Below are 25,887 nucleotides of genomic sequence, written 5' to 3'. Positions count from 1 at the left end.
GAATGTCCTAAGGTAGCTCTCTTCCCAACATGGCACAAACAGAATGCTCATAATTTTCCTTCACTTTAATTTTCTAACTCGAGGAAAAATGTGCAGTCTTTACAGTGTCCTCAGTTCCTTCATTCATTAAGTGATATTATCATCTGGACACTGTGCTAGGTGCAGTCACCAAACAAAAATGATGACTTGGGACTTGTGTTCAATAATTTGCACAGAGATTTGATATAATTGTTCTAGATTTATTTCTAACAATTATAAATCTATTTCCCCTCTAGGAAAAGTGTTTCTCTGCCTCCCTTCCCATCTTCCCTTGACACCTCAGTTAAGCTTAGAAGAAAGACCAGGAGAGAAGAGTGGGGTGCCTTGCCCCCCAGCTCTGGAGTAGTGGCTTGTCCCATCCCGGGTTCCCACACAGTACCTTCGCCATAGCTCTATGATGGCACTAATGGCCACTTCTCAGCACCTGTTTATTTATATGGCTTTGTCCTCCTCGCCAGCAGTAGGTCAAGCTCTTGGTGGGTCTTTATATTCCAGGCACTGGGCACACAAGATGGGCTCAATAAATGGTTATTGAAAAAATAAAATGCTTTTTGCCTACTTCACAATGTCACCTAGGGCACCCTTTGCCAACTTCACAATGTCACTCAAGGCATACTTTTGCCTACTTCACAATGTCACCCTACCTGGCACAGAAATGGGGACTTCCCAGGGGCTCAGAAATAGATCTAGTTTCAGCCCCGTCTGAATCACAGTCTATGGTGGCTCCAGCCAATGAAGGGAAAAGCGAAGGTTGGGAAGTCTTGGGCCCCAGCAAATGGGTGTAGGTTAAACAGCCTGAGCTGGAAAAGCAGTGATCACTGAGGAGTACGGGCCGCGCGAAGACACTGCAGAATGGCCCAGAACCGGAGCTGCGTGTAGGCACGGGGCATGCATGTCACCGCGGCTCAGGGTGCCTCATCCCCGCCGCTGCAGACGAGTGGCCGAGAGGCTGACCCCGGCGACAGAGGCTGGCGGTGTTGACCTGAACGGGTCTGTTCAAGCCTTGGGCCCCAAAACTGCCCTACGAGCGCAGAGAAAGTGGCCGGGAGCCTCGTCAGGTCCCAGAAGCGCAGCCGGGGAACTTTCTCAGCTCAGCCCACAGGGCGCTAGAGGGTCAGAAAGGACCCGCCTTTGCCAGCGGGGCAAAGGTTGCTCCCGAAGCCACGTGAGGCTTCTTCGCCCCTAAAAGCCCCAACCCGGCAGGACTAATGGAAGAGTAAGGACGCCCCGACCTCGGAGACGCGGCGCCCCGCTGCCGGCTCCAGAGCCGCTCCAGCACCAGCTGCCTCGTCCCACCCGGGGCAGGTCGCGGCCGCCGAGCCATGCCCCGCCGCAGCCGGGACCTCGCGCTGCCCACGCCGCCCGCCCCGCCGCCGCTGCTGCCGCTGCTGCTGCTGCTGGTGGCCGCCGCGGTGCCGCCGAGCCTGGCAGGTGAGCCATGGGCGCCCACAGGGGCCCCGGGAGGGGGAGTCCGCAGACACGCGGCCCTGGGCGTCCGCCTGGCCCGCGCTGCGCCTGCCCGGCGCTCCGTGCGCTCCCGCCCGCGCCCGGGCTGGGCCAAGTTGACCGCCAGGCGGTGGCGGGGTTCTGGGTGGACGCGGCGGGCTGGGGGCACGGCCCCAGCTCGCTCCAGGCCCGCCGGAGCTCAGGGACGGACCCCGGGAAGGGCAGGGGCTGCGCGGCGGCGAACTTCAGAAGGGGGTCCGGAGTTCTTGGCGAACAAATCAGTGCGCTCCGGCGCGGCTCTTGGGCTTGCTGAGCCTCGACTGGTCCCCAAAGCGCGGCCAAAGGACATCTAAATATATTTATTCACATCATAGAGGTATGATTCCGAGCTGTCAGGTGTTTTTGTTTGTTTTTTGTTTTGTTTTGTTTTTTTCCTGAACTACCTATGACTTTGGTTTAAAGTAAGTGCAGCCTGGTATTGTCAGCTTGATAGGGGCCAGGCAGCGTGCTAAAGGGCTTTTCATACAGTGCTTACTAGAACCCTAAATAGGAGTGTTACCCCCATTCTACAGACCATTCGAAATTGAGAGAAATTAAGGAGCTTGGGTTAAGATACACCGCAAGCGAAGGCAGAGCTGAATTGCCACACGGTATTTACTTAACTACTCCCTTCTTCCTAGGACAGGTTTTATCCCTACCAAAAAAAAAAAAAAAAAAAAAAGTACTGGATTTGTCAGTTTTCTTCCCGACGGATAAGACTAAAATTAACCAAAGAAACTCGAAAGACTTCAAAAGTAATCTTAAGAGAGGATTAAGTTTGCTATACTTCCAAGCCCTTTTCTGTGCTGACCTTGTGCAAGAATAGGGTGGGATAGGGTGGGGTTTCGGAGAGGGAACCCTCTCCCAAATGAGTGTACAGATTCTTACTGCACCACCTTCCATCCACAAGTAACCGCAATTAGCAGATTTCACGGCCTTTGCTTTTGCAACTTGCCCTCTTAATCACTCTTAAATCTTTCTAGGCTTTTAAACTGCCCGCGCCTCTGGGGTCAGAAGGCATGCACCCCTAGGCTCCTGACTGTTGATTTATCTGCCCCATTCTGTTCCTTACCTGCACCGTGCAGGGGGCATTCCAGCCACCCTATGCGCCCCGACAACCTGCTCCTTCAGGCATACCTGGAGCAGGCTAAAAGTGCTCCGGAAATGGAAATGGCTTCTTGTGTCTGGAATGCTGAGTGAAACCCTCTAACTTCTCTGTCCTTTTGAATTGTGTGAGTTGTTTAAAGTGTTCCTTAGATAGAAGGCAGTCTGAGGAGTGAGAAGGAGATACTGTTTTTCTGAAGATGAGGCACTCTTTATTCAAGAAGAGAACCCCTGGCAAGAAACAGCTGCTTAAACTGACTTCCCCAGATAGATACTCAGCTGAGGTCTGGCCAGGATGGTCAGGAGTCAAGGCAAAGACTGAGGGCATTTCTGTGGCCAGTGATCCTGACAGCACGGGGCCTGGCAATCCGAAGAAGACTTCTTATTATGGCCTGAGGAACAGCTGGTGAAACCCATGCCCACTCTTTCAAACAGATGTGAACCTTGTTTCCTTTGCTGCATCCAAACCAACCTGCTTTCCCGTGTAACTTTTGGCTCTTTGTTTTACCCTACTGCTACACTGCCAGGCACATGCGGGCAGAGAACAGAGCCTTTGCTACCTCTTTCTTGTCACGTTTTCTCTGAAGTGCCCAGCTCAGTACTCTGACTTTAATGGGTACCCAACACACACCAAAGGGATTGCATTTTCATCTTCCTGGAATGATCTTTATATCTACCAATGTGCACCTGTTAATCCAAAAATAACTTTGCAGATTCATTATTCCAGAAATATTGGCCAACAATTGCACATTCCTCTTAGCCTGTCTTCCAAACTAGTGTGGACTTCAGTCGTAGAATAGCATTGCCTTTATCCTTCCAGACTGGAGAGACCCATATTTGTTTCTGTAATTTTTCTTGGTGGTGTGTGTAGTGAAGTCACACTAGAAAAGAGACGGGTTGGTTACTCAGAGATTTATAAGGTGCTCTGTGCCTTGGTAAAACTTGTTCCACATCTGGCCCCTGGACTTGCAGGACTAGATTTGAGAAATGCATTCCTTCCCGTGCTCTAGAGCCAATCAGATACAAAGAAGCTGATTCACCCTGACAGACACCAAAATCTGTTCACCAAAACACCCATAATGGATTTTTAGCAGATGGGACCTTTGCATAGCCTCCCCGTCCACTCTCTTGTAATCAGATTACACTAGAAAGATCCTATCAGGGATTCTCAAGCTGGTTGCCTGCTGGATTTGCTTCCCAGGAGGGCTGATGCTTCAGTTAGCCTCTGGGTGCTTGTAGTGGAGCTCACCTAGCACAGCTGGCCCTTGCCTCTGGGACATTGCTTTTTCCACGCTTCCATGGCTCACCAGTGCCCATTGGAGACTAACACATTGCCTCTCTGGATAGGCCAGTACTATTTTATTTTATAGATTTTTATTTGACAGAGAGAGAGATCACAAGTAGGCAGAGAGAGGAAGAGAGAGGAAGGGAAGCAGGTTCCCTGCCTAGCAGATCGATGTGGGGCTCGATCCCAGGACCCTGGTATCATGACCTGAGCCGAAGGCAGAGGCTTTAACCCACTGAGCCACCCAGGTGCCCCAGGCAAGTACTTTAATGTGGTTGTGGAGAAGTTTGCCAATCTGGGAGTTGTTCAGGCTCCTTAAGGGGACTTGGTAGACCTTTGGTGGAGGCTGTTCTCAGTTGATCCTTTGATTCAGAGGGCTTTCTGGATCTCCAGGTTCACTTGAGGTGGTGGCTCATTCCTTCTGTGGCAGTTCATTTTTGCAATTTTAATACTAGAGATGTAGTATGGAATTCCAGAAACAGGGAGCATGGAGCCTAACTGCCTGTGTTTGAATCCTGGTTCCAGTACTTACTGTGTGACCTTCAGCCAGTTATCTATCTCTACACTTCAGTTCCCTCATCTGTTACATGGGGACTGGAGTATCTGCCTCCTAAGGTGAGGAACAGGGTCTTGTATACAGTAGGGACTCCATAATTGAGTGACCGTTATTATTGGCCGTTGGAGTTGCTTTTTCTCCGGAAAGGCAGCACAGATCTTTGGATAAGGCAACCAGAACCGCAGCCGATAATCTATGTGCTATGAGGTAATAGCTTGTTATAAAAGCAGGGTTTTTCCTTAATCGTGGCCCAGCGTTGCAGGGACTTGGAGCGTACAGGGGCACGTTGGGCGGGTGCTTCAGGAAACAGCGAGCAGAGCCCGAGGTAGCTTTCCTGGGTTACCACTGATTGGTTGCCATCACCTTGATTTTTCTATGTGCCATTTTATCAACCATGCCTGCTTTAGCATTTCCCAGCTCTTCTCCATCTTTCTGAGCCCCACTAAATCTTCCTATAGCTCATCCCCACTGTCTTAACGTTTCAGACCCAAAAGAAGTCGGTGCTGTCTGTAAACCCGGACATTTTTTTCGTGCTCTCTATCAGTTTGTTTATAAAAATGTATACAAGGGGCGCCTGGGTGGCTCAGTGGTTTAAAGCCTCTGCCTTCAGCTCGGGTCATGATCCCAGGGTCCTGGGATCGAGCCCCACATCGGGCTCTCTGCTCAGCGGGGAATCTGCTTCCCCTCCTTCTCTCTCTGTCTGCCTCTCTGCCTACTTGTGATCTCTGTCAAATAAATAAATAAAAATCTTTAAAAAATAAAAAAATAAAAAAATGTATACAAGCTAAGTTCCAGAAGAATTTCTGTGGGAAGTGCCCATTCCTCTTTATTGTTAAAATTTGTTTCCTAGTCCTTCTGGAAATATTAATCTGATGGCAAAGATCAAAATCTTTCTCCAGAAAAAAATGTTTAAAAGATTCTCCCCTTCAGTCTTTAAATTGAGAATGGAACATTTTATTTATTTTTTTTATTTCAATTTTTTTTTTTTTTGGTAGCTGTAAAGTGACCTGAGGAGATAGAACATTTTAGACACATTTTTCATAATAGGTAAACTGCACATCACGTGAACTTCAGCTTGGAACTTCTAACATGCAGAACAGAAATTATTGTTTTCACTTTTTTAGGCATTATTTTAATCTTTGTCACCTGTTATCTTTTGGGTTTTTAAAAAAATTCTAATTTATCAAGCATTAACTCTCGAGTTAGCAAGATAGGTAGCAGCACCAAAAATGGAATGACTCTCAAAGGATTTATTTTGTTCAGCATTTTAAGTTTTTTTAAAATGCATTTATGCTTTGTCTTTTTTTTTTTTTTTAATAGAGTAAGTTCCAGTTGCTCCTACAAGTTCTTTTTCACAATCACTTGAAAATTGCACTCTAAGATGTGGCTAGAAAATTTATTAATGTTTTTATGTTGTTTCTTTGCACTATGGCAAAACAGGAACTTACTCAATGGGGTAAAGGAAACTAAGAGAGGTAGTGAAAATATGAGGAAACTTTGATCTAAAACTTGAACCTCTGTCTGCACCAACACTACCAGATTACAATCTTCCAATGGGAAATTGTGAAATCTCTTGATTCAGAGCTTGCTCTGAAGTGTGTCCGCTAGCCTTGCAAATGAGTTACCATCCCAGCAGGTGAGGTAGTGGCGAGTTAATTCAAACCAGCATTTACACATCTAAGATTCCAAAATTCGAACCCACAACCCGAAATCAAGAATGAATAGACAGAGACTCAATCCCAATCTGTCTCCTTCCCAGGCGGTGTGGAAGTTTGGGATGTAGGCAAGAAAACACTGTTCACCCCAAAGGAGTCAATACAATGAAAAAACAGATGCCACCCCCTGACTCTCAAGGAGCTTGTAACTAAATTTTTGACCACATACATACAAATATATATATATATATAACTAAATAGTGATGTAGATGAAGAGTGAGCTAATAGCGCCAAATGAGGGGCAAAGTTGACTTTCTATTGACAGGACTTTTAGCAAAAACTCTGGTTGAAGCTAGCAGTGTAGACAGAATAGGTTCGTTCTGAGGGGATGAAGGAAAGGGATCTTTCCAGATCCAAGTAAATCTCCAGGATTTTTCTGTATTAGCATTTTGTTTTTTTAAAGCGGTATCCCTTTCTGCTTCCCTAATATATTGGCCAGAGTATGCCTCCCACCTCACATCCCCTCACTGTTGTCTATGAGAGCTTCAGCTGCTGTAAATTCGAGGGGCCTCCCCTCACCCTAGCCCCCCTGCAAAGATACCTTGCTTTATACCTCAGGCTTCTCCGGCATCATAACCATTTCACACCCGAGCACTTGCAAACCTAGACAGAGTGATTTAACCCCTCACAGGGCAACTTTTGACCAATGCAAGATGGGCAGCTGTAGTTAAATGTTCCTCCTTCCATCCCTGGGATGGGGTCTCAGGGGCTTATCTCCACCCTTGTTTGGGCCATCGCAGATTGCACCTTTGAATTAGCTTTCTCTCCTTCCCTGTTTCATATTCCCCATCCCCCCTTCCCGTTCCCAGAATAATCCCCCCTTCAGCAAGAGTCCTAGGCTCTGATTTCTTCCGGGAGTGAGAGCAGAAACCCTTAGAATGTTGTTGCCTGAAGGCTGTTTATCATGAATCAGTTATTTTCTGCTGAAGAGTCAAAGCAAATCTAAAAACCAGATATCAATTTACTGAATCCTTTCAAAGAAGGAAGTAGAATGCCAAGGTAGACCAAGAAATACAGAGACCTTTCGTCCAATGGACATAAAAGACAAAAGCGATTTAAGGATCAGGATTAGAGAAGTGTCAGCTAAACTCAATCTGAATAGATTAATCTTAATTTTTAAAAATATTTTCTCTCATATTTTCTGTGTCTGCCCTTTCATGTTTCTTCCTCTTTTTCTCTATGTAACTTACTGAATATATTAGGTAAAATTGCATCGCTCCAGGTTAAAAACCATTTACTCTATCATGAATAAAGTGCCCGCCTGGAAAAATAGGTTCCGAATACAGGAGAGAGCGATTTGGGCCACTTACAACTATTTTACAAATTCTAAGACAGGGTTAGGATTTTTTTTCCCCCACTGAAAACAACTCATAGAAAATATTAGAATACACAAGTAAATAAATTTAATTTGGGCATTTAGGTTTTTATGTTGAGAGAAATATAAAAAGGAGGAGGCTTCTTCCATCTTTATCTATACAAGAAAAAGACTCTGTTTTTATAAAGTAACGTTCCCATTCATTCAGCAGAAATTTATCAAGTGCATTGACTTTGAAGATGTTGCTGTTAAAGATTTTAAAATCTCACTTCCCTTCTCACCAGTCTAGGGGGACATGGCGTTTGCCCCTTGGGCATCTGAACCATCCTTCTGAGGGTTCAACCATCTGAACCCCTTCCCTGAGCTTGAAGGTATAATGACTTGAGTTATTTTAGATTAACTTCTGTGAATATTCTGATAAACTTCACTTTCATTAGAACACACACAATTAAACTAGACTCATCCCAGAAACAGTACTATGCTGGGTCCGTCCAGTGCTCCCAGGAAATAGAGCCGTAAGCAGGACCTGTGCCTGCCTTCACAGAGCGTGTATAAAGCTAGAGTGGAATTCCAAGAATGTGATTTTGGTCTACCTTTTTGCAGTTATCCTTTTTACAACATCTGCTTCCCAACATGGAGATGTTTGAAAAAAAAAAAAGAAAAAGAAAAGAAATGTAAAATGGCTTAAACTATCAAAGGATTTAAGAAAATCAGAAAGTAGTGTGGTATCAGGAAATCCAGAAAGAGTCGGTGCATGGAGAAAACGTTGAGGGAGAGATAACATCATTTAGGGGTGGAGCAAGAAACGCAGATGTTGGCCTAATTCGCAAAGTACTTGCTCACTTGGTCAGTTTGTTAGCAGTACATTTTTATCATTGAATTCTCTAAAGGGAATTTTTTTTTTTAATGCCTGGCGGCACATTAGTATCAAAAAAACACCGATTTGAGGAAGTGTATTATTTGTAGTCAGGAAATTACGTAGTTCCAGCAACAGTGAAAATACAGCCCTTGATGGCTTGGATGGAGAGCAAGCCAAGGTTTATGGCAAAAGGGGTTGCTGGAAGGGAAGGTGAAGTTAGCAAGGCCACAGTGTTCAAGGAGAAGTGCCAAGATTTGGGAGAAGGGAACAAAGAAAAAATTGTTCCATGTGGGTAGAACTGAAAGGGAAGAGCCCCAGAAGGCTGGTTCACCTTCCTTCCTCCCTTCACAGTTTCTGTTTATGACCCTGCACACACCCCACTCCCCCTCGATGCAGCAGTTTGCAGCTGCTATGTTTCTAGTCAGCCATGCTTCCTTCACTTCCCTACAAGACTCACTAGAGGCGAGGGTAGAAGAGAATGTGTGTGGAAAGCTGGGGAAAGCCTGAGGCTCTGACACGGTGATCCAAACTCCATTTGGAGAACACATTTATTGTATTTGGAAGAAGGGATGTTTCTGTGGATGCTACCCATAATTGTCAAATTGTGGCCGGTTGGCTTTACTAACAATTAGACTTATTATTCATCACCAGAAGTCTGTGAAAGTATTGTGAACCTATCTCTGTTTATGAACATTGTTATTTCCACTTAGCCATTTTTAAAGAAAGTCGGCCATTATAGTCATGACTTTATTCAGAAGTAAATGGACTTTCCTACTCAGGGTTATTCTTTCTTTAAGGGCCATAATCAGCTTTAGCTTCTAAGCCTGACCAAATCCAGCCAATCACCCAGCCCCCTTGGGACAAAGTGCTATGATACTCTAGTATTAAGATTATACCTTTAGCACTTATTTGATAGACAATCTTTGCATCAAAATAAAATAATAAGATGTTGAGTCAATTTTTAACGTTGACAACAGATAACTATATATAAACACTTAATCTGAACCGTCTGGCATCTTTTTTTTGTATAATTTTTTTTTTAAAGATTGTATTTATTTATTTAACAGAGAGGGAGCAGGAGAGCACAGGCAAGGGGAGTGGCAGAGGGAGAGGGAGAAGCAGGCCCCCTGCTGAGCAGGGAGCCCGATGTGGGGCTCAATCTCAGGACCCTGGGATCATGACCTGAGCCGAAGGCAGTTGCTTAACTGACTAAGCCACTCAGGGGTCCTGAACCTTCTGGTATCTTAACCACTGAAAACACAGTATGTCCAATATTAAACTCCTATTTCCTCCCAGACCTATACCCTTCTGCTCCCTCTCTCATTGAATAATACAACAACATCCATCCACTGAGGCTCAGTCTAGAACCTGAGAGTCATTCTGGCCTCTTCCCAGCTCTTTGATGACATGAATATAAATTGGTCTTCAACCTGAGCAGCTGTCCAATAGTTTCTTGGGCCAAGAAACAAATGCATCACATACCATTTCCTTTCTCCATTCCTTTTTCCCTCTTTCTTCCTAAGTCTCCCTTCCTTTCACAAATACTTGCTGAGTATCTGTGAGAAGCTAGGCACTAGGGTAGTTCTGAGTCTTTGGCCTCCAGGAGCTCACAGGCTAGGAGCGGCAGAAGGCATGTGAGTTATAGTGTGATAGGTCCAAAGAAGATGTACCTACAAGCAAGTGACATTGAACTTGTAGACCGAGTCAGCCCCCACAAAGGGGTGCTGCTTCCCAAGTCTTAAGTAGCACTTTTGAGATAGCTACATGGTTAACAAGAGAGAAACTCTTAGGTGGACGAAACAGCATATGCAAAGTCAGAGGTGTTGAACCAGCTCATGGCAGGTTGGACAGTGGTATATGATGGCTTCCAGATGACAAAGTGCATGGGGGTGGTGGGTGAAGCTGCATAGCATAGGCAGAAAGCAGATGATGAAGCCCAAGAGCGTAGCCAAAGAATTTTATTTCTAGGAAATGGAAGTCAATGAAGATCTTGGTAGGCAAGTAAACAAATTATTTGCATTTTAGAAAGGTCACTCTGGTAGAGTGCGAAGGATGAATTACAGGTCAGAGGCACCTTGAAAAGGGCCTTTCTTCTAGTACAGGCTAGTTGTGATATCTGAGGTAGCATGGAAAGGTGGGGCTATAGAGGTAGAGACTGGAGGGAGAGATGGTTGGGAGGCCCTGATTCAAGATGAGTTTGCAGGAGAGAGAGGGGGCCTGGATGGGCTTGGGTCTCAGATAGAAGGATAACAGAGATAGAAAGCAGAAGGTGGAGGATGGGTGAGAGAGCAGCATAATAGTTCTTGTTTGGATATTTTGAATTTTTTTTGCTTACAGAATCTTCCAGGTGGTGTTACCGAGTGTGCTGTTGGGTTTACAACATAAAAAGAAAGCCTGGGGACAATGAGGAAGTAAGCAGGCAGAGCAGGAGAAGATGCAGATTCATGTCATCCCAGATGCATGGAAGGAAAGAGTTTTTTAATAACAAGTGGTCACCAGGGTCAAATGCTCTCAGCAGCTTTTGTGACATTAGGATTCAAGGATGTTATTAGTGACCCAAGCCAGAACAGTGCCAGTAGCAGGGTGGGCATGGATGCAAACTGTAGCAGGCTGATGGGAGGAAGATGAGGAAGTGGGGTGTGTGTTCCTCTTTCTAAAGGATGAGGTTTGGAAATGGGCCAGTCATATTCACAGCTCTCTCACTGGTACCTCGCATAGCCCGTGACACAATGTGCTCTGTAATATTTGTAATAATTTCTTGAAAGGAGTGAGAGATTCTGGCAATGGCCAAATCTGGTCCCAGGATCCAGAGAGAGCTTCTGTGATTGGTTTGCCCTTAGGCATGAGACAATGGAGCATGTCAGTACGCTAAATTAGAGGAGCCATTGCACGAAGAGAGTGTTAGGGTGCAGGAACAAGAAGACACAGGATGGAACAAAGTTCCCAAAGAAGTAAGAAGGGTTGATCCATAGCATGGGTAGAGGGTTTGAGGTGAACGAGGAGAGAGAGATGGCTATAGGATTTGTAAGGATATATTCACAAAATTATCAAGAACTTGAGAGGCTCATAGGTGATAGTTTTTTGTTGTTTGTTTTTTTTTTTCTGCAAAATAGGAATCTAATGTCATGTGTGAAGAATTAGGCAAGAGAGATAGTATAAGATGCCTGAGAATATGGATGCTTTGGTCCAACTGCCTTGGGGATCAAATATGTTATGGACCATGTACATGAACCCTATGCTTGGTTGAAGTAAGAGCTGAGCAAGGGCTCTAACTCTGACCTTGCCCAGAATCTCATCTCTGAGGATGAAGCATTTAGACCCACCTCTATGATGCTCTAATTACTTCCCCCCAACTTTGACCTAGTTCACTGTGCTCTGAGCTCATCCCTCTTGATCAGGCTCTGGTTTTTCCCCACTTATAACAAGGACAAACCATAGTGGCAGATTTCCCAGTTCTAACAGAATGGATTCTCTAAAAGCAAACGTGGTGAAATTATTGGTTACATGGGAAAAAGTGCATCAGCAAATCAGTTAAATAGCATCCCATTATTATTGCTTCTTCTTTTCTTTCAGAAGTCTACTATGCAACCGCATACTGGATGCCTGCTGAAAAGACAGTAGAAGTCAAAAACGTACTGGACAGGAATGGGGACGCCTATGGCTTTTACAATGACTCTATGAAAACCACAGGCTGGGGCATCCTGGAGATCAGAGCGGGGTATGGTTCTCAGACCCTGAGCAATGAGATCACCATGTTTGTGGCTGGCTTTTTGGAGGGTTACCTCACTGCCCCGTAAGTACTTCAATCTTTAGTTGTGGTGGAGAACTACCAGGCAACTCTGTCCCTTTCTTTGTCTACCAGTGGCTCCTGTCTTCCTGACATTGGACATTAGAACTGGAAAGTATCTGAGGTGCCCCTCATGTGATCGAAACATGATCAGAATCACATTTTCACCTCTATTCAGTACCTGACTTGGATGGAAAAAAGCCCCCAACTGTGGCATTCTTCCATTCTCGTGGCACTTAAAAATCTTTCCTTTTGGTGAAACTGTTTTAAAATACAGCTCAGCCATTTTATCCTACTAGCCATTTATTGTCTGGTACAAAGAAAATTATAGGTAAAGTGACCAAGAAGCACTGAACACAGAAGATTCGTTAAATTTAAAATATAAGAGCATTTTTTTTCAACAGTCTTAAAACAATACTTTCAAGTGGGCAAGGATTTTCAATTGAAACCCTGATGTCTAATATAAATATTCCTTCCAGTTCTATTGTTATTTGATTCTTACATCTTTCCTGTGTCTTGTGAAAGTAACAAAGATGTAGTTAATAATAATGCAATCAGGACACATCCTTTTCCAAGATAAGCTCTTTAAGGAAAAGAAAGTTGCAACTCATTTAAACAAGCCTCATCCTTTCTTTGATATAAAAAGTGTCTTGATGATTTGGCTTTTTCCTTTTATTCTCTGTGACCTAGACTGTTGTGGGGAGTTTAACCAAACCCTATTGTGTTTTCCTTAGTAAGGCACCTTAATAAGTTCAGGGCTAATCTTAATTTGTTTCTAAGTGCTGGAGATTATATCAAATGTTGAATAACTAGTTCTTGTGCTCTGATAGCTCTTTTTTTAATGAACTAGAAATTCCTGTTTTTCTTTTTATACCAAATTTTTGTTACTCTACCATACAGGTCCCCTTAATGATATACTACTCAGGGATGCATAAAACTTTATAAATGGACTAAGACTTTAAAAACATGTTTGGGGCACCTGGGTGGCTCCGTTGGTTAAGCATCTGATTCTTGATTTTGGCTCAAGTCATGGTCTCAGGGTCATGCGACTGAGCCCACTGTCAGGCTCCATGCTGGGCATGGAGCCTGCTTAAGATTCTCTCTCCCTCTCCCTCCACCCCTCTCCCCACCAAAAAACCCCCACAAAACCCAAAAGTTTAAAAAAAGTTTAAAACTGTATTTTATATAAATATATTTAATATAGAATCTGAACTTTTCATCCTTTTCTGCAAATCTATATTTACTGTGTACCTACTAGTTCTGATTGCATTATTTAAATTGAGTTGCAGGTTTAGAGAAGTAATTTGAGTGAAGTTGTGTGCCTATAAATATACTAGGTTGTCATGAGTGCTATACATAATGGCCCTTTAAGGGAAACTGAGATTTGTGGGAGCAGCTCTAATCCAAGATTGTGGTGAGGATGAGCATGTCTTCCGTGCAGATAGGTATCACACAGCAGGAATTTTAGGGAGTTTGCCAGAAGGCTTCTGATGAAGGTGGAATGTCTGATATTCTTATGTCTCAGAAAAACATAAATTTTTATATCTCACTTCTAGGGGTGACTTTATCATTTTACCCTTATTCTTTTTTTTTTTTTTAAGATTTTATTTATTTATTTGACAGACAGAGATCACAAGTAGGCAGAGAGGCAGGCAGAGAGAGAGAGGAGGAAGCAGGCTCCCCACCAAGCAGAGAGTCTGATGCGGGGCTTGATCCCAGGACCCCGAGATCATGACCTAAGCTGAAGGCAGAGGCTTAACCCACTGAGCTACCCAGGCACTCCTACCCTTATTCTTAAGATAAAGCATTGACCTACCCTTGAGTACTTTTATCCATTGATGAAGAAGATCCAAGGAATATGGGTTAATATCAATTCTCTTAGTAGCTTCTTAAATGCTTCTATATTAGAGTAAAAATTTTATTTCTTAGAAGAAAAACACTTAGCTATTATTCAATAACTGGGTTTTTTTTGTTTGTTTGTTTGCTTACTCTGCGTCTTTGCCCTGTCCATTCAAAGAAAATTTGACACGCGTGAGTCTTTTAAGATGGAACAAACAACTTCCTGGCGCACCTGGGCGTCTCAGCTGGTTGAGTGTCCGACTCTTGCTTTTGGCTCAGGTCATGATCTCGGGGTCGTGAGATCGAGGCCTCTGTGCTGAGTGTGGAGCCTGCTTAAGATTCTTCCCCTCTCCCTATGCCCCTCCCCCCAGTGCACACCCACACATTCTCTCTCTCTAAAAAAACAATAAATAAATAAATAGAAGCAACTTCCTGTATATTGTAACCTATTTTAAGGACCTGGAAACTGAGTCTTCCCTCCCTTCAGACCAACTGGATCCCCCTGTGATCATGAATGATCAGGAGTGAGGAAGAGGTGAGTCTAGTAATCCTAGTGATACTGGATCATTAAGGAAAAGTTGAGAGACTCTTCTTGGGAACATTTCTGCTGCAGAGAACAACCTGGAAAGAGTGCTTTAATCATAAATAACTATAACAGTCCAAAAGGAAGGCACCTCATGGGCCACAACAGTCAAAGACGCCTTTGCGGAAGGAGTGAGCTGTGGGTCTGGTGTTTGATGGGCGACGACATTCCGTTTGGCTGGGAAGAGGAAGAAAATAATTCTGGGCAGAAAGAAACAGAACCAAGGACTGAAAAAAGACAATGAGTCTGAAATGAGGAATTTGCCTTTACAAATGAGCGAGGAGTAGAAGCTCCATTGATTAGTCAGAGGGCAACAGGTTTAAAATGGCGGATAGAGGCTGTATCATGGAAGGCTTTGGATGGAAGCCTGCCCGTTTGGCAGTTGTCATTCTTCATTTCCATCAGAGAGTGCTCAGAGGTTTCTCAGATTTGAAAGACAACATCTCTGTTGGTCTCTGTTTTGTATTCCTTACTGACAATTCAAGAATGTCACCTGCTCAAGGACGGGCTTCCTGTATGTGCAGTATCGAGAGTCTTGAGAGGACCTCTTCCCTGCAGAGACTTTGACAGATCTCACGGAACAGAAGATGCTGGTGATCAGGAAGAAGCGTGACAAAGAACCAAAGGGGCTGGATGGAAGCGAGAAGTCAGGTATTTGTGTATTTGAAGAAGAAAGAGAAAGAAAAAGAGAAAGAGGAGGAGAGGACGAAAAGGAAACAAAGGAAGGGAGTAATGGACGGAGGAAGGAGAACAGAACCAAAAAGAGGAAAACGAAGAATTACAACCAAAACTTTCGTTAGAAAGGCATTTCCCATTTCCCTTCTTAAGAGGGTGACACTCTCATCGCATGTCTGTAAAATCAAATAAGTAGGGAGATTTCCCAGCTTGCATGGAAAAGACTTACTTTGTGCCTAGCTTGAAGCTCACAATAGTGGGACATGACCTAGTATGTTTAGAACACCCTGGCAATGGGCTGGAGAAGAGAGAGGAAGGGAGGAGGCTATCGATTTCTTCCCTCATCCGATATGGTCCGGGAGGGGAAGGCTTATCATACATTCTGATGCCCAGGAGCTCATTTTGAAGATCTGCAAAATGGAACAGAGAAGCTGGGCTCCCAGGGACAAGAGCTCCAGGAGGGAGACAGAGCAGAGAGCATACTGGAAGGATTCGCAGGCTCCTGACTCCAGACAGCATAGCCGTGCAGCCCACCAATACCGCCCTCACTGACCAAGCCGTGAGAGGCAGGGGGGCTGCCTTGGTATTCAGCACAGAGGAGCCTAAACTTTGACCATCTGGAAGCTGTGGCTAGAGTCACAAACCAACAGAGGAGGAGCAATACAAGTCACAGGCAAGGGTGGTATTCTTGTGTTTGTTTTCAGCTACTCATGGGCAATTGTCTGAGAAGCAACAGCATCTTCCTACACAGACATTATTTTTTGCATCTAAAACCTATACTCCCACAGACTGTTACTTGGGGGCGTTTGCAAGGTGCGATTCCACTTACTGAGACACAGCCTTGGAGCAAGAGCATCTGAGGGGGCGCTTCAGCTCAGGTCATGATTCCCGGGTCCTGGGATGGAGCCCCAGGGCCATCCCTGCTCAGCGGGGGGCCTGCTTCTCCCTCTGCCTGCCACTCCCTCTGCCTGTGCTCTCCTGCTCTCTGTCAAATAAATAAATAAGTAAAATCTTAAAAAAAAAAAAAAAGGAGCGTCTGAGCCTGGTCTGAGAAGGTGAATTTATGCCAATGGCCAAAAGAAAGAGCCATCTTTTTTTGTTTTCCTTTTTTTTTTTTTTAAAGATTTTATTTGTTTATTTGACAGACAGAGATCACAAGTAGGCAGAGAGGCAGGCAGAGAGAGAGAGGAGGAAACAGGCTTCCCGCTAAGCAGAGAGCCTGATGCGGGGCTCGATCCCAGGACCCTGGGATCATGACCTGAGCCGAAGGCAGAGGCTTTAACCCACTGAGCCACCCAGGTGCCCTTGTTTTCCTTTTTTTAATCCCCCTAAGATTTATTTATTTATCTGAGAGAGAGAATGGACGTGCGCACCCACAAGCAGGGGAGGGGCAGATGGAGAGAATCTCAAGCAGACTCGGTGCTGAGCGCAGAGCCTCACACAGGACTCAGCCTCACAGTCCTGAGATCAGGACCTGAGCTGAAGAGTCCCAAGATTTAACCATCTGAGCCACCCAGGCGCACCCACCTTGTTCTCCTTTCAGCAGCAGACTTGCTCAGGCGGCTGCCAAGGGCCATGGGAAGTTTAGGGCCGCCATGTTCTTCCCACATCACCACATTTAAAATGGAGTGACATTCCTTATATTCCCCAGAATCTTGAAGGGAAGGAGTGTGTATGAGGTTGGGTATTGTGGCAGAACAGCTGAGATACTGTGATCAAGAGCTTGGTTTAACTACTGTGGAGGAAATAATTTGCTCTCTCCAACCTATGACATACTTGTGAGGCCAAACAAAAACATATAAAGAAATATCCTGAAATCCTCCATCATTTCATGTGAAGTGTTCAGTCATAAGTTGTTTCCTTGAACCTTACAACACTCTCCAGAGAACAGCTGGGACCTGGGCCCAGCCCTCGTGCTTTATCACAGAGCTTCAGGCCATCCACAGCCCTGCCGCGGCGTGGTTTTCCCACAAGGTACAGTGGAAGCAGCAGGTCCAGCCGGGCCTCCCCTTGGAGGCAGCCCTAGACCCTTCCAGGGCTTCTCTCACCGTCTTGCCCTTCCTCATGCTCTCTCGCCCGCACCCATCTCCTGAGGAGCCGCTCCCTGCGGGACACTGCCATTACCATGCAAACATGCCTTCTGGGTGGGCTCCTGAGCCCTGCCACGCTGCCCTCTCAACCTGTCACACATCCCTTTCCAGCAACTCTTATACCGCATTCCCTGAGAGCCAGATGCTGCCTCTCCCATCTCCACCACCTGAAATATTGCTCGGCCCCCCAGGACCCATCTCATATACTATCTCCTCAAGGCACTTCCCGATTCCATTCCAACTGGATTGAGCTCCCTCTCTCCCCTCCACCATCTGTCAGTGCTTTAGGGGCAGGTCCCTATCTTATTCATCTTTATATACCCCGGACACCTGGCACAGCCACTTCTGCCCCCAGCAGTTCCTTAATTACATGCTGATTAGGTTTAATTGAATCCTGTGCTGTTCCAGTTCTTTAGGGATGAACCAAAAGCATGAGGTACTTTTTTCCATGTAATGCAATGACTGGCAGCCATGGCCAAATGGAGCTTCTTCCTTCGTTTTTTGACTTGATGGGCTGGCTCCCTAATCAGAGTAGCTCATGTCTCACTAATGATGTTAAAAGCTGATAAATAATCCTACATTGGTTTTAATAAAATGAGTCACGAAACCTTTCTGGAAAGAATGATGATGAGGGTGTGGGTATCAGGTCTGCTCCAGTTTTCAATAAAGTGGCTGAGCCTGTGTGTGGCTGAGGCAGCCGCTGAAACATCTCTGGAATTATCTAGTAGGAGCGAGCCACTTCACTGCAACAAACACATTACCTGTCTTGTGTCGGACTCTGGGGAGGGGGAGAAAGAAATGGGGTGGGTTAGAGCTCCCGAGCATACTCTTCAAAGAGAACTCCATGTAAGTTAATATGTTGACACAACAGTTGGTGAAACTATGATGAAAGGAAGTTCTAGCAAGATTATGGCACAAGTAGAGGAAGTAGTCAAAGGTGGTTTCTCTTTTGTTTCTCGTCTCCTACCAGGAAATACCTCAAGAATCTCTGCCATAACCCAAACTTTCTCCTTTGATGTTAGAAACTCAGTGTGCTTCCCATCAAGATGGTAGGCAAAGCAAAGATAAGTGAGACACATTCCCATCCTCAAAAATATCAAATGGCCCAAGAACTAGGAATTATTTGGACCTTCCCATGAATCACAAGGTGCTGCTGCTTCTGCTGATGACAGTGCTGGCGATGACTAAACCTTAGATGACATTTAAAATGGGCCAGACACTGTTCAAAGCATTTTACAAGTTAAATTACTCCCATTACTATTGATGTGAACACTCGAGCACATAGAAGTTAAGTAACAAGCCAGAAGTCACAAAGCTAGTAAGCAGGGACCAGGTTGCCCAGCAACAGAGTTTGAGCGGGCATGGACATGTATCCACGTAAATGGATTGCTATAGGAAATTCTGAAGGCACTTGTTTTGGTCTCAGACCCAGAAAGTTAAAGCAAGTAGAAAAGAGTAGAAGACAGGACCTGACAAGTGCTAAATGATACGGTATTAACATGACACAGAGAGACTCAGGGTAGGGTGGGAGTAAGTGTGTCTTACTAAAGGGAAGCAAAGTCTCCCCCAATTTAGGATGAAACTTACTGACTTTACACACCGCAGAGCTGAAATTAACAACACATCCGTGAGGCAGATCTTAGCGTTAGGTCTGCATGATGAGAATCTGGAAGCGTGGAGAAGTTTGTCATATTGCCTAGAAGTAGTGAAGTCAACCTTTGAACTCAGAATCCATGACCTCAAGGTGGATGTTTCTCTTCCTCTGCTCTGTATGGCAGAACAGAAAAATCCCTAGCCCAGTTACCCATCTATATCTCCATCCGTCCTGTCGTTCTGTGGGCATCTTCAGCAACCACCCCTGAGTCAAGACTCATGTTCTTCTGTTTCAGAGTGTCTCAGCCCCCACTGTGGACATTTTGGGTGGAGTAATTCTTTGTTGGTGGGGGGGCTGTCCTGTGGATTGCAGGGTGTTTTGTAGCCCCCCAGCCTCCACCCACTAGATGCCAGAGGCACCTTCCCCCCCCACACACATACACCCCCTAGTGTGACAACCAAAAATGCCTACAGACATTGTCAAATACCCTGTGGAGGAAAAAAATCACTCCAGTTGAGAAACCTAGCTCTCTTTTGAAATAGACTGAAAAACTGAGATGATCTGGAACTCTGGTTGGAGAGTAGGCAGGGTACAGAGATGAAGACTTTGGGTAAAAAGTACGATTTTTTTTTTCTTCTTTTTTTTTTTTTACCTGAATGAGCCTTGTAGGTCAATAGCTTACAAATTATTTTTTCCAAAATAGAACTTTATTTTCCTATCAGTCATTTTAATTTTAAGAACGCATTCCTCATGATGGCAGAACATGCTACCATTGCCATTTTTATACAAACAAATAACTTAGCATTTAAACTGAGTCAATTCAGAATGTTTCACTCTTCCAAACACTTTACCTCAGAAGGGATTAGTATTCCTGCGACATCTTGGAGGGAAGGGAGACGTTTAATCAGTGGTTGTCTTTGTCCTTCTCTAGCATCCACTGAATTGCAACAGTCTTTTTTTTTTTTTTTAAGATTTTATTTTTATTTATTTATTTGACACAGAGAGAGATCACAGGTAGGCAGAGAGGCAGGCAGAGAGAGAGAGAGAGGGAGAAGCAGGCTCCCTGCTGAGCAGAGAGCCAGATGTGGGGCTCTATCCAGGACCCCGAGATCATGACCTGAGCCGAAGGCAGAGGCTCTAACCCACTGAACCACCCAGGCACCCCTGAATTGCATCAATCTTGTTTAGTTTTTAGCTTGGATGCTTCTCTATGTGACATCTGATGAGGCTTCTGTGGTGTCCCTGGTCTTTAGCTTTATAATCAGTGCCACCTGAATTGGCAGTAGTCACCACAAATGTAAGGAATCTTCTGACCCCAGCTGGTCCAATGTCCATTTACTCCACGAAGAGCCATACAAAAAAGTGTTTGACTGCTCCCCAGAGCTCCCTGAGGTACACAGGGCTCATGAGCCCTGACAGCCCAGGCAGTCATTTCCACTTCCCCAAGAAGTCCTGGGGTGGCAAACTGGGGGGTTGTTTCCTCCCCAAGCAACTAAATCACATCATCAAACTCACTGGGAGTTTCTGTATTCCATTCACCTGGAGTATAAGCGTATATGGAGGGCCCCTTTCTTGTAACCTACAGACCTGTCTAGCTTTATTGCTGTTCTCACCCTCTGTTTTAGAGGTGGTGGATAGAGAAACATGGTGAACTTAATAATGTAAGTGTGGCACCATAAAAAAAAAAAAAATACGTGAACAAAAGTTAAATGGGGTAAGTCCATTTTTTTAAAGATTTAGAAATAATTTGGAGCAAAAGCTCTCATGAGGTGAATTTATTGAATTCAAGGATCATAAAATAAAAGATTTCAAAGGATTTAATGTTGTTTGCCTAACTGGTAATAGAACTATTTTCATTTTATCAGTTTCAGTTCTGGAAATTAGTAGATAAAGGATTTCTAAAGTTCCAAAGTGGAGGGAGCCAAATTCTTGTTCTTGGAATCTGAGTCCCCACCTACTCTTTACAATGCCATCCTTCATCCATCAGCAGAAAGCAGCAAATAAAAACCAGAACCAGGACCTTAGATAAGTTTTCAGTCCAGGGAACATAAGGGGTTCACAAGTTACCCACTTCACTCCAAAATGAGAGCAAAAGGTAGATAAAATATATAGAAAGCATTATAGTAATACAGTGGGTCCCACAACAAGATCAAACATCTTTTGAGTGAGAAATGGAATAGAAAACAGTGATGAAGTGTGGTCCGCTGGGCCCTTGGCGTGAAACAAGCTGAGACGACCATCCCTGCTGATGGGTGAAGGCCTCAGGTCTTGAGAGAGCTGAGTCAAGGCTGAACCAAAGTAACCTTGCTGCTTTTGACTGTTTATAAAATTAAGAGGCCACAGAATAATTTATACTCATGTGCACCTTAGTGTACAAATTATAAGAAACCATGATCTTGCAATTGGGGGTTTGGAGGTGGGCCAAATAGAACCAGATCATCCATGAGCTGGTTCAGTTAAAGATTTATCTGCAATATTCCATAGGAAAGAACTTCCCAAAAAAAACCACTGTAAGACCTGGTTTTCACGGAGTCAGATGGAGTCACTTAGGGAAAAGTAAGAAGGGGATGGTGGAGGTAGGGAGAAAGACAGAGAGAGAGAGACAGAGAATATGAGAATATAAACAAACTACTTGAAATGCTTGCACACCAAAGTTCCAAAATACACAAAGAAATTGAGTGCTAAGAAAAACAGTCAACAAAATCAACAATAATATCATGAATACACTCCAGATTAATTTCATAAAATGGCTTAATAAAGGCTTAAATATGCCTAAGGCACTCTTAGTTAAAAATGATGTAAAACTTGAAGAATTTATGAAACAAAAAAGGAATAAATAAGAGGACAGGTAGTGGGGCGCCTGGGTGGCTCAGTGGATTAAGCCTCTGCCTTTGGCTCCGGTCATGATCTCAGGGTCCTGGGATGGAGCCCTGCACGGGGAATCTCTGCTCAGCAGGGAGCCAGCTTCCCCCTCCCCTCTCCCTCTGCCTCCCTCTGCCTGCCTCTCTGCCTACTCGTGATCTCTCTCTCTCTCTCATTCTGTTAAATAACAGAGAGAGAGAGGATGAGTGGGGAGAGGGACAGAGGAAGAAGGCAAAGGGAAACAGATTTCCCCCTTAGTGGAGAGCTGGACATCGGGCTCGATCCCAGGACCCTGAGATCATGATCTGAGCTGAAGTCAGACACTTAATCTACTGAGCCACCCAGGCACCCCCACATTTAATTTTTTTAAGTAAGTTTTATTTATTATTTTTTATTATTTATTTATTTATTTATTTATTTTCTAAAGTAAGTTTTAAAATAAAGAATCCCAGATTATTATTGGCTAATAATACCAAGTGTTGGTGAGGTTGTGGAGTCAGAAGAAGTCTAATAGTAGCCAGCAGGAATATAAATGGGTACAATCACTATGAACAACCACTTGGCAGTATCCAGTAACTATAGATAATATAAGATATTCATCCCTGCAATTCTACTTTTATATATGGTAAATATATTCCGGAAGAATATGCAAATATGTAAGAAGAGACATTTATAATAATGTTTGAAATTGCATTCATGAATTCTTTTTTTTTTAAAGATCTTATTTATTTATTTGAGAGAGAGAGCATGAGAAGTGGGAGGGTCAGTGGGAGAAGCAGACTCCCTGCCGAGCAGGGAGCCGGATGCAGGACTCGATCCTGGGACTCCAGGATCATGACCTGAGCCGAAGGCAGTTGCTTAACCAACTGAGCCACCCAGGCATCCCGCATTCATGAATTCTTATATACTAATACCATGGAATACTATCAGCAGATGAAAACAATGAATTTAAATTGCAGATGATAACGTGTGTCATGGTGAGAGAGTTAAATGTTAGAGTGATAGTATGATCTTATTTATGATTTCTTCAGAAACCTAAGTAATACTGTACCTTATTTATTATTAACTCTATATCGGTGGTGGGGGAGGGTAGCTGGATGGCCCAGTTGGTTAAGCCTCTGCCTTCAGCTCAGGTCATGATTGCAGGGTCCTGGGATCGAGTCCTTTGTGGGTCTCCCTGCTCAGGTGGGAGCCTGCTTCTCCCCTGCTTGCCACTCCCCCTGCTTGTGTACCCTCTTTTTCTCTCTGACAAATAAATAAATAAATAAAATCTAAAAAAATAAAATAAAATAAAATAATAAATCTATATCTAGTGATGGTATAGAAACATGCATGAGAGTAATAAATCACCCATTCGAGATTGGAGTTACATCTGTGGAGAAAGGTGTGGAATTAGCATCGGAGAACTGTACACAAGGGCTTCAGCTGTAATGTTGTTGGGGTTTTTTTATGATTTTATTTTTAAGTAATCTCTACTCCCAACGTGGGATTCAAACTCACAACCCCGAGATTAAGAGCTATAGGCTCTACTGACTGAGCCAGCCAGGCACCTCTCTAATGTTTTATTTCTATTTAAAACTAGGCACAAACATGGCAAAATGTAATGACTTTAATAAAGTTGCATAGAGGTACTTGGGTGTTGATTTTATTATGTGTTTTTCTCTTATGTTGGAAATATTTCTCAATTTTAAATTGTACATTTGATTTTTTTTCTTTTTTTAAAAGATAAGGCAGGGGCTCCTGGGTGGCTCAGTCAGTTAAGCGTCTGCCTTCAGCTCAGGTCGTGACCTCAGGGGCCTGGGATCAAGTCCTGCATGGAGCCTGCTTCTCCCTCTCCCTCCTCCTCTTCTTGCACTCTCATTCTCTCTCTCTCTATCAAATAAATAAATAAAATCTTAAAAAAAGAAAAAGGTAGGCCAGGTTTGCAATAAGGGGACTTGATAGTCCAAAAATTGTATAATTTGCTATGATGGACTGCTCTAGGAAGAAAAATAGAAATGTAACCATTTTCTTTTGTTTCAGACACATGTATGACCACTTCGTTAACCTCTACCCACAGCTGATTAAGAAACCTTCCATCGTGGATAAAGTGAAAGATTTTATGGAGTATGTATAATGGCTCTCCTCTTGCCATTGAGACTGCAGGGCCTGAATCTGTCATTGCAAACAACAATTTTTCCTTCTGCAATTTGCTTTTCTATCTCTTAGGCAGGACTGGTCCTGCCTGTAGCTGGTCCTATAGTAAGGTTTAGCACATTTCAGTAATGACATGAAAACTGGTTGCAGACAACATGTTTTCTAACTTGGGCTCTTTCAAAGGTCAGATTGAATGTCATCATCGATTACACATCTGGAGGAAGACACCATCGGTGTAAGGAAGGCAAAGTTAAATGCCTGGACTGCTTCTGCCTGAGGATCCTTCAGGGATCCCTCCTCCTCCCTCTCTGAGGTGCTTCTGTGTCATGGGCCGGGGTTCTCATCTTAGCAGGAGTCCTGGCTGTTGTCTAGTCCTTATTCTTAACATCCTTGGAGAACATGGCCATTGTAATCAAGTTTTCTGAACACTTAGTAATTCTCAGTATTAAGAAAAGTTGTTTCCTATTTGTTTTATATGTGGCATTGTTTTGTTTTATATTTGTGACTGTGATTAATTTGGAGACCAAAGGGCTCCTGGTTTGGCCCTCCAAATCATACACTACAGCACATCGTTAAAAATTATTGGGCTAAATCTCATGAAGCAATGACCTTGTGTTCTAAGGCTGATTTGGAGAAAGCCTGAACAAATCAGAAATAACTTTCAGTATACAAAGTCATGTCAAATCATTCCCTTTCTAGAGTGTAGAGAACTAAAAGAGAGACAGAATGGAAAGACTATAAAGAAGAGAGACAGAATGGAAGGAATATAAAAAACAAGCCTGTCTTGCTAAGTATACTAGGACAGAGGTGTTGAGGCAGTTACTGGCCACAACTGAAATAGAATGAACCATAAACTATGAAAACAATTGGAGAGAAATATAGACATATATCAACTACTCTGTCCTTAGGAGTTTTTTGTTGTTGTTGTTGTTGTTGTTGTTGTTCTTTAACTTTATGACTTCCATATAAAAAAAAGGTTAATGACTTATCCATACTGATTTAGTGAGGCATTGTGGTTTTGTATGAAATACATATGGATGGCCTATCCTCGACTTTTGTAGATTTCAGTATCATGAGAAGCTAAATGTTACACCTAGATAGAGCATGCAGAGAGCTATCAAGGAAGAGTCATAGTCCTAGGAAGAAATTGAAAATCATTTAGGATTTGCCCGATAGCCTTTCAAAGTGATAGGGATGTTAGAAGATCCAGAATGTAAATTACACTACTGTAAGTATCTGAATATATAATCTCTAAATGCCTGGGCTTAATTTAGCTTTGGATGAGCAACCATGGAAATCTTGAGGGCAAATCTAATTTCTCTTGCAGGAAGCAAGATCAGTGGACCCGGAAAAACGTGAAAGCTTACAAGGATGACCCATTTTGGAGACATACAGGCTATGTTATAGCACAGATGGATGGGCTGTATGTAGGAGCAGTGAGGAGGGCTAAGTTAGAGAAGACAAAGGTAAGATTTCCAAAAAGCTGCTCAGAATTTATATTGGCATTTGGCAATATTATTGCCAAGAATATCAAACATTGAAAATTATCTTGAAACTATGACAAGAATATTGAAAGAATGGCAAGAATATTGAAAATTATCTTTAAAATAACATTGCAACCTAGAAACAGATTAAATTGGGAATAGTGTATCTTGCACACACAAGCGCTGTCTTATTATATGGCTAGCACCTGAGTCAGTGACACAAAATTAAAGCTTAATACACAATCTCTATCTCTTTCATAATACAATGCTCTGGAATAGGTTAAAGAATGTACTGAATCAATGTACTGGCTGTTAAACTAATCTAATAAAGTTAGTATTTTAGGTGATAGAATTGTTAAGGCAAAATGTTAAAGTGTACAAGTTCTATGCTTCCCATCCTCTATAACGTCATAGTTACAGCATGTCATAATATTTCGAAAAGCTTTACTGAATCATTGAAGATTCATTTAATATACTTT

The 25,887-nt window shown here is 43.6% G+C and overlaps 1 protein-coding gene across 2 annotated transcripts in view; it reads left to right on the top strand.

Annotated features, from left to right (window-relative positions):
- Positions 1-802: 802 nt before the first annotated feature.
- PLBD1 (phospholipase B domain containing 1) overlaps positions 803-25,887 on the top strand; it is a 53,334-nt gene continuing 28,249 nt past the window's right edge. The window contains exons 1-4 of one of the 2 annotated variants that reach the window (XM_080810025.1): positions 803-1,470; positions 11,932-12,151; positions 23,811-23,894; positions 25,252-25,390. In XM_080810025.1, coding sequence (XP_080666151.1) covers positions 1,362-1,470; positions 11,932-12,151; positions 23,811-23,894; positions 25,252-25,390 — 552 coding nt within the window. In that variant the 5' untranslated portion in view covers positions 803-1,361. Of the gene's footprint in view, positions 1,471-1,582; positions 1,862-11,931; positions 12,152-23,810; positions 23,895-25,251; positions 25,391-25,887 lie in introns of those variants that run through there. The other variant, XM_080810026.1, reaches the window with a different exon arrangement.

This window comes from Martes martes (genome assembly GCF_963455335.1).
Source record: "Martes martes genome assembly, chromosome: 8".
NCBI lineage: Eukaryota > Metazoa > Chordata > Mammalia > Carnivora > Mustelidae > Martes > Martes martes.
This window is presented reverse-complemented; position numbering and strand designations above follow the sequence as displayed.